The sequence below is a fragment of the Ictidomys tridecemlineatus genome, chromosome 6 (genome assembly GCF_052094955.1).
Source record: "Ictidomys tridecemlineatus isolate mIctTri1 chromosome 6, mIctTri1.hap1, whole genome shotgun sequence".
NCBI classification, from domain to species: domain Eukaryota; kingdom Metazoa; phylum Chordata; class Mammalia; order Rodentia; family Sciuridae; genus Ictidomys; species Ictidomys tridecemlineatus.
The window spans coordinates 3,634,023-3,645,994 of NC_135482.1; the positions used below are offsets into that span (position 1 = coordinate 3,634,023).

Consider the following 11,972-nt stretch of genomic DNA (forward strand, 5'->3'; position numbering starts at 1 on the left):
CCAGCCCTTCTTATTTTTATTCTGAGACGGGTTCTTGCTTAATTGCTGAGGCTGGCCTTGAACTTGCAATCCTCCTGCCTCGGCCTCCAGATTTTCTGGGGTTATAGGGATGCACCACCACGCCCAGTTTCCCACAAATAAATAAATAAATATATATATATATATATATATATATATATATATAGTTGTTGTTGTTGTTGATGTTGTAGATGGACACAATACCTTTATTTATTTTTATGTGGTGCTGAGGATTGAACCTATGCCTCACACGTGCAAGGCGTGTGCTCTACCACTAAGCCACAATCCCAACCCCTCCCACAAATTCTTGATATGCTCCCACCCGACCTGCTGGCCTCCATTTGGGCTGAGGTCCCCACCATGTATGCGGTGGCCCTGGCCTTGAACCCAGAATCATCACCACTTGCCCTTTCCCTCCTCCCCATGGCCGATCCATCAGCAAGTTCTTCTGTTTCCCCTTCAGAATCACATCCCACCGGCTCCTGTCTGCCCCTGCCCCCGTCGGAGCCTCTGCCCACCTCTGGCCTGGGTTGTTACAGAGCTCTGCTGTCGCCTTGGGGGTCTCCCTGCCCCCTTCACCCAGCAGCCAGAGGTCCTTGCACAGGTCATTTTCTGCATGAAACTGCTCCGTGGCTTCCCACGGTGCCCAGAATAAAAGCCAGCCTTCCCACAGCCCTCCAGGCCCCTCCTGCCTCCCCCTCTTCTCCCTCAGCACTCTCCTGGGCCACCAGCGGCCCCTGTCTTGGTCCTGAATATGTCCACCTTGGCGAGGTGTTGCTCCTGAGGCAGGTGCTCCATTGCCTCCCTGGGGCCCTGAGCTCGGAGCCGGTGTGCAGCAAACAGCCACAGGAATGACTGGTACCAGCCAACTCCCTCCTATCCTCGCTGGGTGCTGGGTGGGGTGGGGGGCCCCAGAAATGGACCTGACCTTACCGGCCATCTGGGAGCTCAGTCTAGAGCCTGCTCTGCACTGTGACAGGTCAGATCCAGAAGGGCCACCACAAGGGAGAAAGAGTGACATAACGCTGCATTCTGGCCTGGAGACGACACCACGCGTGGGCTCCATCTGTGGCCCCTGCTTCAGGAGGAGGACACGGAGGCTGTGGGGTGAGCAGGTCACCCGAGGCCTGTTGGCTGACAGGGAGGTCAGACCTGTCCAAATCCAGGAATGCTGTCGCCCCCCCCCACTGCACCAGCAAGTCCTAAGGGGCTGGAAGTGGGGGCTGTCTGGGGAGACTCATCACGGGGACAGAGGCCCACTGAGCCAAGGGAAGGAGTGGCCGTGTACTTGTCACCAGCGCCCAGCTCCCAGGTACATGTGCTCATCTGTGCTCTGGTGATTTGTCCCGTCAGCCTGAGTGTCCTGAGCTGTTTGGAAGCTCTCTCAGTAGCCGGAAGTTCGCATTCCCAGGACCTTGATTAGGGAGGTCAGCAGGAAGAGGAAGGCCACTGACCCACGACTGGAATGGTGGGTGGCTGCTGCTGAGGGAGGGAGCCCTGGTCACTGGGCAAGTGGAGAGAAAGCCACAGGGTACCCAGAGCCAAGGCAGGCGCCAGCCCGAGTTCAACATTGTTTTACTAGTGGGCTGACGGCAGCTGCGTGGCTGGTGGGTCCAGAGTAGCTGCGTGGACACAGTTGATGGATCCTCAAAAATCTGACACAGACTTGCCACTGGCCCAGCAGTCCACGCCCGGGTATATCCAGGAGGCCCAGAAACGGGGTTCAGATAAGTATCCACGCAGCACTGTGCACAGGAGGGGCCAGGAGGTGGGAGCAGCCCAGAGACCACCAAGGGACAAGGGAACAGTGAACTGTGGTCCAGCTGCATGACAGGATGTCACTCCAACAGCAAAGGGAAGGAAGCGCTGATGAACAGGAGCTCGGGGGTCAAACCTCGAAAACACTAGCTTAGTCAGAGAAGGGACGCTGGAGGGCCAGCAAGACTGTGCGTCTGAAGCATCCAGATCCGGAAAACCCACGGACAGAGCGGAATCGGTGGCTGCAGCCGGGGAAGGGAGACATGGGGACAAGTCAGAGTTTTCTTATGAGAAAAGGGAAAAGTGTCATCATCCCTGCTTCATAAAAATTGAGAGTGAGACAGAGAAAATCAGGACTCTTCCTATAGAAGTCTTCTAGTCAGTTCTGAGAACACCAACTGAATACAGGATAATGTCTCGTAGCAACCAGACATCACCTCGTACAGAAAAGATGTCTTAACCTACTTAGAAGAAAATCATGATTCGAGGTGTAGCAATGTTGTTTTTTTGAATTAGTCTTTCTTTCAAACTGGATTCGGTCCCTACTGCTGCTACCTATACCAATGATCCCTTCTAGGACCAAGAGGGGAGCTCTCGATCCACTAGAAGAATCCAGAATACCTGCTGCCAAAGCAGGGAATTAGCAAAGGAGGGCACATATCTGCCCTCAAGACTGGAAGACTTCTTAAAGCTTGAATATATAAGGGACGCAGAGCAGGGCTATGCTTAAATAAATTTTGACTTAAAGTCACACTTTAAGTTAAAATTTCCTGTTGTATGAGTTTCCATTTGTCACGGTACCATACAAATCAAATCACTGACCTTCTCAAAAGGAGGATTTTGGGAAAAAAAAAAAAAAGGTTCTTTTCACCACGCAACCAGCACACTGGCTTCATACAAGAGGTTCGAAGCATAGAAGTTAACTAGTGAGATCAAAATAAACACACGAAACTCAATTACCTTTTTCTTTGACCAGGTCTGAGACGGTCCTCCCTCTGGCTCCTCCTCGAGCCACCCAGTGGGGCAGCGAGGCTTACTCAGGGCTAGCAGGAGAGAGAGGGAGAGCACGCCAGGGAGTGGCCTTTTATTGGGGAACAAGAAATTCAGGGAAAAATTCCATCCAATGAAGGTCGAGGGGGACAGCATTCCAAGGTCAGGGTCAGTGATTGGTCTCAGGGTCAATGGTCAGTCACAACCCCACACGGACAGGCTCTCCACCTGGAAAGGGTAGGGATTAGTTCCAACACAGTTTAGCCAGAGCGCCTCACACCCAATCAGGGAGGTGCCCAATCACGTGCGAGAATGGCTTCCCTCAGTTCTTAAAAAGGTTCTTTGTAGGAATTCATCCTTCATTTTCTTTCTTCTTCTTCTTCTTTTTTTTTTTTTTTTTTTTTTTTGTGATCACAAAAATCTTGATCAGTGACCACAAAACCTTTGGCTTCTCTTCACTACAGACCTGCATTGCTGGACATGTGACTGCCCTGTCTCCACTCCCTGAGGACACTGGCACAATGAAAATCCTTCTCCCCACCTGCTGACCGTCATCTAAAATTTCTTGCATCAGTATAGAGCGCTTTCACTTCCTGGGGTTTTTATAAAGCCACTCATCCAAAACACAAAACAGAGGGATCCTAAGTCCTCTCCCTGGGCTTCTGCTCCTGTGGCTTCCTCCTGGGCATCTCCCGGGGTGCAGTGGACATCTGCAGAGCCTACTTCGATGGCCTGAAGGATGCCTGAGGCCTTCTGCTCCTCGGTCCAACAGCAACCTCTAACGCCTTCCTCTCTCTGCGCCTTTGTAACTCTGACCTGTGCACTTGGAGCGGTGGGCTTGGGCTGGAGTACAGCTCAGGGGTAGAGCCCTTGCCTAGCACACAGGAGGCTCTGGGTTTGATCCCCAGCACGATTTAAAGATAAAAATAAAAAAGGCTAAGTTTATATCATGTGAACTTCAACTCAAATGCAAAACAAAGCAAACACAGCCACGTGGCAAACTTGCAGGAACTTTAACAACAGCGGACTCCGGGCAGCTTGGGCTCCCTCTCTGCTCAGCTGGGGACCCTGGGAGGTCTCTGCTGAAGAAGGGGATTCAGGCTCAGGAGGCCACAGGAGTCCAGTGGCTGCCAAGGCCAGCTTCATGATCTCAAGGGATGCGGGTGGCCGACGAGCCTGTCCAGCCTGGGGGCCCTCCTGTTCCTGCTGCCCAGGGACCTGGCTCCCTCTGTACCGGCCACTCCTGTAGCCTGGACTGGCCACTGCTTTCCCTTCTGCTGGCTGCTCTCTGCTTTAAGCTGCTGCCTCCATGGCTTCTGCCCTGTGCTCCTAGGTGAGCATCCCCCTGGGAAGTTCCCACTGATCTTAGAAGCCACGTCTCCCTCCGTCGTATCCGGATGCCAAGAGGGGTGTGGGTTGTGTTCCGCACACCTCCAAAAGGGAGGCCGTCTTGCTGTCTGGCTCAAGAGAGAAAACCGAGTCTTCTGAAGCTGGTCCTGCCCAGTCTAGGAATGAATCTTCCCAGCAGCCCATGTGACAGATGAGGAGACTGAGGCTCAGAGCGGGGCGAGTAACTCTGACTCGGCCCTGGTCTCTGTAGTTCTGATCACAGAGCCCCGGAGAGAAACAGCCCAGCCCCTCAGCAGGTCGTGACTTGTGCATTTTCTCACCTATTCACCCCTCGTTCTGTACTGACCTCAATGTCTTAGGAAGATTTGGGGGGGGAGGGGCAGGGTCTCTTTCCACATTTTTTGGTGCATTATAGTGCATTTAACTGTGGGGATTGTTGTTATGTGTTCATACATGCACACAACATGACACTGTAATTTGACCAATTTGGGAAGATTTTATTGGGTGTTCCAAAAACTGGACTGACCCTTCCTGCTTCACCTTCTGTCCACTCAGGGCATGAACACTGACCACCACGGGCTCCAGGACCAGAACAATGTGGGGAGGCTGCCAGTCAGGGATCTCAGTCCTGGAGCTTGCTGGAGTATACCTCAGCCCTGTCCAAGGGCGGCCCCCGGTTCACAGACGTGTAGGACGGCTCTGAGGTCCCCAGGGACTTGGGCACAGCTTCCTGGGTGATCTGGGAGTCGTGCGTGGTTTCCCCATCAGAATCGCCCAGGTCCCTGGCCAAGGAGAGAGCCAGGATTAGGGGACAGAGCAAAGTGGAACTCCTCCAGCCGGGCGACCTTGGCACCCAGACGTTGCTCCCAGAAGCCACCACAGCCTCAGTGAGCCCCTCCTTCCTGGGGTTCTCAGCGTGTGTTGGAGCTCCGTGAATAAGCAGTGTCAGGTCTTACTGCGGGCTGACGCAGGGGCCATTGTCTCATGTCCCCACATCTCCAGGACAGTCTGGGGAGACAGACCTCAACAGACAGTGACTACAGAGAGTGGACCCATCCTGGAGGAGGGGCCAGCTCATCTGGTCCTGCAGGAGATGCTTGAGATGGGGAGGGCCGCAGAACCTGGGGCTCCTGTGGGGAGCTGAGCCGACTGGACTGGGGCCGGGACTGGCAGGGCCAGTAGGAGGGTCAGTGGAAGAGCCGGGCTAACCTCAGTGTCCAGCACTGCCCAGAGGGAGGAAGCAGGGACACCACCAGGCTTTGATGGCTTGTGGGTGACCCTCGGAGGCTGAGGTCTCCCACTGCTGGTTGTTAACTTAAGTGTGGAGCACAGCCTGGGTCCAGTGTCTCTCCCAGTCCACGGTCTGCCCACTTTTTCCCACCTGCTGGCTTCTGTGTGAACTTACTCCAAGGAGCCTTCCTACCCAGTCCCACCCCAGGACCCCTCAGCTTCAAAGCCCCCAGGCTCCCTGTACCCTGAGAAGCAAGGAGTGTGGGGCCTGCTGCCTGTCGCTGCATTCCTCCCGCCCCATGCTCGATGCTCATTGCTCCTGCAGATCCCTCCTCCTAGAAGCTCACCCTGAAGCTCCAGGCAGGACCTGCCCTGCCCTCCTCCTCCCAGGGCACTTGTGGGTGCCTTGATTCATGCCCTGATTGACCCTCACAGGTGTTAGTGGACTGTCCTCCCTCTGGGCAGCCCTGGTAGCTGTGCCAGGACCCCACCCCCAAGAAGACCTCCCGTCCTGATCCAGAGGTGTCGGCGGAGTCAGGAGGCCTGGGTTCTAGCCCCAGCTCTGGGTCCTCGTCCCAGGTCCTGTGACCTTGGGACACCCTTTCTCTGCCTCCTGCCTCAGTTTCCCTATCTGGACTGTAAGCCGGTGAGTTACAATGGCAACAAGAGCTAAGGCCGGTTGAGTTCAGCAGGGTGGGGCGATTCCACAGGACCTCCAGACTCCATGGGCTGAACAGTTATCACCTCCATTTGCCCCAGGAGGACACTGAGGACCGCAGGACAGCATGTCTTGCCTGAGGCTGCACCACTGTCACAGCTAAGATCTGTGGGACCACTGGCCCAGGGCCCGCTGCCCAGCCCCTCACTCCCCGGCAGAAGGACTGGCCGTGAAGGCCCAGGGCCCGCTGCTTTTCACCAGACCCACCCGCCTGGAGGGCAGCGCCCTGGCCAGCTGCAGAGGACCCTGCCGCCATCCCCAGGTCCGGCCTCCCCGCGGCAGGTACTCACACAAAGCTGAGGGCGATGGCGCCAGCGAAGCCCACGAGCAGGAAGAAGGGCAGGGAGCCCAGGATGGACGTGATGACGATCATGCCCCCGCTCCGCCGGCCTGGCCACGTGTCGATGGCCGAGCAGGGGGTGGCTGTCGCAGGACCACGGCCAGTTACACCCTGACAGCCAGCACCCTCCATCCCTTCCCCGGGATGGGCAGGCCTGGAACCCAGGATGTCCCAGGGGCCCAGGGCTCCCGGCCAGAGGCCTGGTGTGCCCCGGGGCCAACTTCCCGCCTTTCTCCCATGTGTTTCTGGCCTCTTCCTCTTTTTGCATAATTTAAATTTTTAAACTGACTCATCCGCAGTGAGATGGACGTAAACAAGGCTGAGCAGAGGGGCTGCTCAGAGCTGGGGGTCTTTCTCTTCTCTGACTGGTGTCAGCCTTTGGGAACAAGGTACAGGCCCTACCATGAGCCGGCCATTTGGGGGCACTGTCCCCTATGGATCCCTAGAGAACTCCATTCTGCAGGTCACTCATTGACTCTGGGAGACCCAGTCCAAGGACACTCTGGGCTCAAGCCAGGTCTGAATGGTCCTGCCCCGAGAGCTGGGCCTGGTCTGCAGATTCCCAGAGGAAGCTGGCTGGAGGCCGAGCCCCCACCACACTACTTACGCTGGTTGGTGCGGATGGGGTCTGACCACAGGGTCTGATCCTGTACTAAGCCTGTGGACACATTGACGAGGACGTACTTGAACCTGGAAGGAGACAGGATGACATCCAACCATCCTGTGTGTCCAGCCATAGCGGGCAGGAGGGGCACAGAGGGGGCACAGAGGGAGACAGCCATTGAGAGGGCTCTGGACCATAGAGGAGGCTGGACGTGGTCACATACTGTCCCTGGGCCTTCCCCAGCTCAGATGCACCTCCTTTGTGAAGGCTTCATGGCTGGGCCATTGCTGGGCTGTCCCTCAGGAGCCCCTCTGGTTATTTTACACAGTACCTGTGGCTCAGCCCCGTTAACCACAGGCCATATTCCAAGCCTGTCCCTGGAATCACAAAGGGACTTAGAAAAACAAGTGGGATAACGTCCATCACCCGCCCAGCTGTCCTGGGGTCAGGGCTACATTTTAAGACATAAATGCTAAAAAAAGTGGGGAGTGGTGGGGCACGCCTGTCATCCCAGGGACAACGTGGGAGGATAAGGCAGGAGGGTCACAAGTTCAAGGTCAGGCTCAGTAACTTAGGGAGACCCTGACTCAAAATAAAAGTAAATGGGCTGGGAGTGTGGCTCAGCGGCGGAGCGCTCGCCTAGCACAGACAGGGCCGGGGTTCAATCCTCAGCACCACATAAAAATGAATAATGTTGTGTCCATCTACACCTAAAAAATAAATATTTAAAAAATAAATAAATAAAAATAAAAAGGGCTGGGGATGTAGCTCAGCACCCCTGGGTTCAACTCCTAGTACCAAAAAGAAAGAAAAGAACCCCCCAAATAAGTGTTGCTAATCTGAAAAGGAGATTGGTGAGAAGTGAACAGCCAGAGCCTGCGGAAGGGAAGAGTTTAAACAGAGATCGTCCCGAAACTGAGACATCTGCAGCCTGGAAGTTTTGTTGTTGTTGTTGTTGTTGTTTTTAACACTTAAAAACAAAACAAAACAAAAAACCTTTAAAATCTCTCTGTCCTGCGGTTTGCTAAATTCCTCATACCTGTTTCAAGGTCCTGAACTCAGAGGTAGGGCTGGGCGCCCACCCATGCCCTGAGATAGGGTGGGCTTGTAGATGAAGGCTGAGGGGCCATCTTGGAGGTCAGGAAGGGGACGTGAAAGACAAGGTCAAGGTTGGGGTGGGGAAAGGGCAGCAGAGACCCTTGTCCTGCTCAATGGCCTCAGCCACAGGTGTGGGGGGGCGCTTCTGCAAGGATGGCAGGTGGGCCGTGGTCTGTGGCCTGGAAGCCACAGCCCCTGACCCAGGTGTCCCCCTAGTACCTGGACTGGGATCAGCCCGGGCTTTGGCACCAGGTTAGACCTCCTCCTTCCAGGCTCCCGAGGCTGAGGACAGCTTGCAGAGAGATGCTCAGGCAGTGAGGGTGGGGTGAGTGGGTGCCCAGGGGGTGGGTGGGCAGAAAAGGGATTGCAGGAAGGAGGTAGGAAAAGCAGGGGGCCTTCCTTCTCTGGACCACAGTTCCCTCCCTATGAAACAAAGGCCGTGGGTGAGAGACTTCCACATGTGGGAAGGCCAGGAAGCCCCATAACTGGTGGGGTCCAAAGCAAAGTGAAAACAGGCCCCTTGTTCAAGAATTAAGGATTTCCGGATTCTTGCTTTCTATGTCGCCGCTTGTCCCCCCAGCAGGACCCTTCTGAGCTCCAGCCCTGTCCTACCCCAGGCCCAGCCTGAGACCCCAATGGGCCCAGCACCTAAGACCTCTAGAAACGTGGCTCCTCCCACTTTGTCCCCTCCCCCTGGGGTCTTCCTGAGTTGGGGTGGGACTCAGCTGCTGCCCTCCCCCAGCGGCTGCTCACACCCACCTGTACTCCGTGGCTGCAGACAGGGGCGGGTTGCAGAGGCCCTGGAAGTTGGGGTCCCACAGGCAGGTCCCGTTGCTGCCCACCCTGACCAGATATGCCCTCAGGATCTCTGAGGCCTGGGTGACATCCCCAATGGCATCCAGGGTGGGCAGGTCACTGCAGGGGGTGAGGTCAAAGGCCACTGCCTTGTAGGGGCCTGTCCTCCCACCCTGGGTTTGCTGGGCCGTCAAGCTCAGTGGGGTCTTGCTGCTGTCCTGCACGGAGGCATTCCTGGGATTGGCTGCAGAGGCAGGGCCGGGAGTGAGGATCCTGGCCACGGCAGCCAGCCACTCAATCATCAAATGCCTGAGCCTCCTCTCTGCCCCAGCCCTGTGCTGGGCACAGCGGTCACAGGCATGGGCGAGCTCAGTCCCTGCCTGGGGAGATGGACAAGTAGCACTTTCCTTTGGGTGCTGTGTTCCGCTCTCACCTACTTTATCTTAGAACATTGCCGTAATCCTCCACCACCTTTGATACCTGTCACTGAAAGTCCTATTCTGTAAATGGGAAATGAGGGTCATATTGTTCAAAGGAATGATGTAGAGGCAGATAGACCTTTGTTGGGTCCCAGGTCTCTTCACTAGCTGGGTGATCTTGGACAACTCGCTCAGCCTCTCTGAACCCAATCTTCTCTTCTATGGGATGGCAGAAAATACCCACAGTGCCCAGAGATTGGGAACAGATACGCAGTTAGTAAATATTTGTTGAAAGAATAAAACTGTGACTCTGAATGAGTTGTGGAAATTGGTTGCTAGAAACCTAAGAGATTGTCATTCTCACTCTTTCCTGCTGACAGATCAATACCCCTTTAGGAGCAGCCGGAGGGAAGCAGGACCCTTACCTGAGTCGACCATGACATACAGATAGACCTCATAGGTGCCAGCAAGCAGCTCTGAGCTGTCGAAAATGCAGAGAGGCTTTTCCAAGGCCACCGTGGTGAGTGTGGGGTTGTTAGTGGCCAAGGTCACGCTGGCCAGTTGAGGCTGGAGGTTCACAGCTGGAGAGGCAAGGAGGGTCGGAGCTGACTCCCACGGAACTGCCCACACCCATGTGCACATGGGTGCTACGGAGCACCTGCTGGGAGCCAGCACTGGGCCTCGCCCTCCCTGTGGGCCATCTCATGACCTTTTGTCAGACACAGCAGTGTCCCTGTACCCACCCTGCAGCTTCCTGGCCAGAAACCCAGCAATCTGAGCTCCCTCTGCAGATGTTCAATCACTAGGATCTCTGTTGCCTCTAAGCCATGGCCGGTCCTCACTCCATCCCACCCTCTTCTGACAGCAAGGTAAGGCCCCCTCCACTCTGACAGCAGACGTGATCCTGTTGCTCGCCCAGGAGTGCCCTCCCATGCCCGCCTGGGTCTCTGGCCTCACCCTCACTCCCTCCTTACCCTGCTCTCTAGCGGCAGGGATGGACTACAGCTTCCAAAGAACCAGGCTGCCTCCTCATCCCAGAACTTGCCCATGCTACACCCTTGGTGAAAAACGTCCCTCCATCTCCCCCAGTAAAGAAGTCACCATGAGTCTGGTCTTGTCCCTTCTCTGCTCCCCTGCAGCACCCTGTCTGTTGGTCTCCAGCAACACCCGTCGCAGACTGTAGCCACTTGAGCCCTCGGATTGCCACCAGAGAAAGCTCTAAAAGTTGACAATATGACTACTACTACTAATAATAATATCTGGGTCCCCAAAGCCAGAACTCTGCGCCTTTTCCTGGAATGAATAAATGGAGTTCCCATAGCCACTTCCCATCCAGGCTCCTCTCTGGTGACCCTGGGAGGATCAAGGTCCAGGTAGCGCTCGCCCTCCCTTGGCACAGCCCTTATCCTTTTATCCCCGGCTTACTGGAGCCAAACGGCACGCAGCCAAGGGCCAGCAGGACCCAGAGCGGAGGCATCGCCCGGGACAGCCAGGGGAGCTCTGTCCAGCCGCTCAGCGCGGGCACCTGGCTTCTCCAGCCCAGCGCACCTGGCAGCCCAGGCCCTTGGCGGGCCCCGCCCCCGCCCGCACCAGCCAATCCGCGGTCTTCTCACGGGCTATTTGCATACGGCTCCGCCCCATCTCCCCCGCCCGCTAGGCGAGCCAGTGCGCAGATCCGCTGGCGGTCCTTCCCTGTGCGCTCACTAAAGCGCCTACTGCGTGCGGGGCCAAGGCTGCGCTTTTGCGCTTGCTTAATGAGACCAGGGGCAGCCCCACACTCTTGGGGCCTCTGTTACTGTACTATAAAATGCGGATGCCCATTCCTGCAACTATGGAGCCGCTACAATGTGCCGGACACTGGTAAACTGTGGTTTTATCATGTCAGCATGGTAAAACCAAGGGTCGGATCTGTGAGTTAAATGGAGACTGGCAATGCGACCCTCTGGGTTTATAGATGCCAGACCCAGGCAGGCCCAGGAAGTCGAGGAGGGGCAGGGACTTACCAGAACGTAAGTGATCTCCCTGGAAAGGCCCAGGCTGGTGGAACCCAGGGCACTTCCACCCAGCCTCGGGCTGCTTCAGAAGGAATGGAACAGGGTCTTAACGCCTGCTTGCTGGTGGGAGATTTTGAAAATAGGGATGGGATCCTCCCCTGGACTAGATGGTTCCTTTCAACATCAGGAAATATGTGCCGAGAGAGGAAATCAATTAAATCAATTTTACCTTTAAGACAAGTTAAGAGTAAGTTAACAAAGACAGGAAAAACTAAAATGCAAAACCAAAGAAACTAATGATCTGTGTATGACATGAATGGCATAGCCACTTGCAGACAAAGACTGTCCTGGAGACCTTGGAACAGATCATCTGACTCACTTCCTGGGTGGAGGAAACTGCAAGGACAGATCCTGGAAATAGAACCCAGAACCCCACTAGTGAGTGGAGGGGAAAGGGCAGGCAACCGTGAAGCCGTGGGGTACCCAGATCCGCTGGCACTGCAGGGTGAGGGAGATTTGAAAGGGAGGAAGGAGAACTCTGGTGGTTTTGTTTTTTATTTTTGGTTAGTAGTAATATTATGAAATAGCAAAACGTTCTACCTCTGATCACCAAAAGGGCTCAGAAGTTCTTTGCCCCAGTTGCAAAGAACACACTCGA

General features: G+C 55.4%; 1 protein-coding gene across 1 annotated transcript; it reads right to left on the reverse strand.

Moving 5' to 3' along the window:
- Positions 1 to 4,592: 4,592 nt before the first annotated feature.
- On the reverse strand, positions 4,593 to 10,903 carry Upk3a (uroplakin 3A). The gene is made up of 6 exons (XM_078052552.1): positions 10,746 to 10,903; positions 9,746 to 9,901; positions 8,866 to 9,145; positions 7,012 to 7,094; positions 6,355 to 6,487; positions 4,593 to 4,898 (listed from the first exon to the last, which is right to left on the reverse strand). The coding sequence occupies exons 1-6, from the start codon at positions 10,795 to 10,797 to the stop codon at positions 4,739 to 4,741; spliced, it is 864 nt and encodes a 287-aa protein (XP_077908678.1). The 5' UTR covers positions 10,798 to 10,903; the 3' UTR covers positions 4,593 to 4,738.
- Positions 10,904 to 11,972: the final 1,069 nt, after the last annotated feature.

Coding starts and splice junctions, on each gene's coding strand:
- Upk3a (XM_078052552.1), bottom strand. CDS start 10,797: ATGCCTCCGCTCTGGGTCCTGCTGGCCCTTGGCTGCGTGCCGTTTGGC. Junction 9,902..10,745: donor CTGCGTGCCGTTTGGCTCCA/GTAAGCCGGGGA, acceptor TTGCCTCTCCAG/CTGTGAACCTCCAGCCTCAA. Junction 6,488..7,011: donor CCCCATCCGCACCAACCAGC/GTAAGTAGTGTG, acceptor GTCCTGCGACAG/CCACCCCCTGCTCGGCCATC.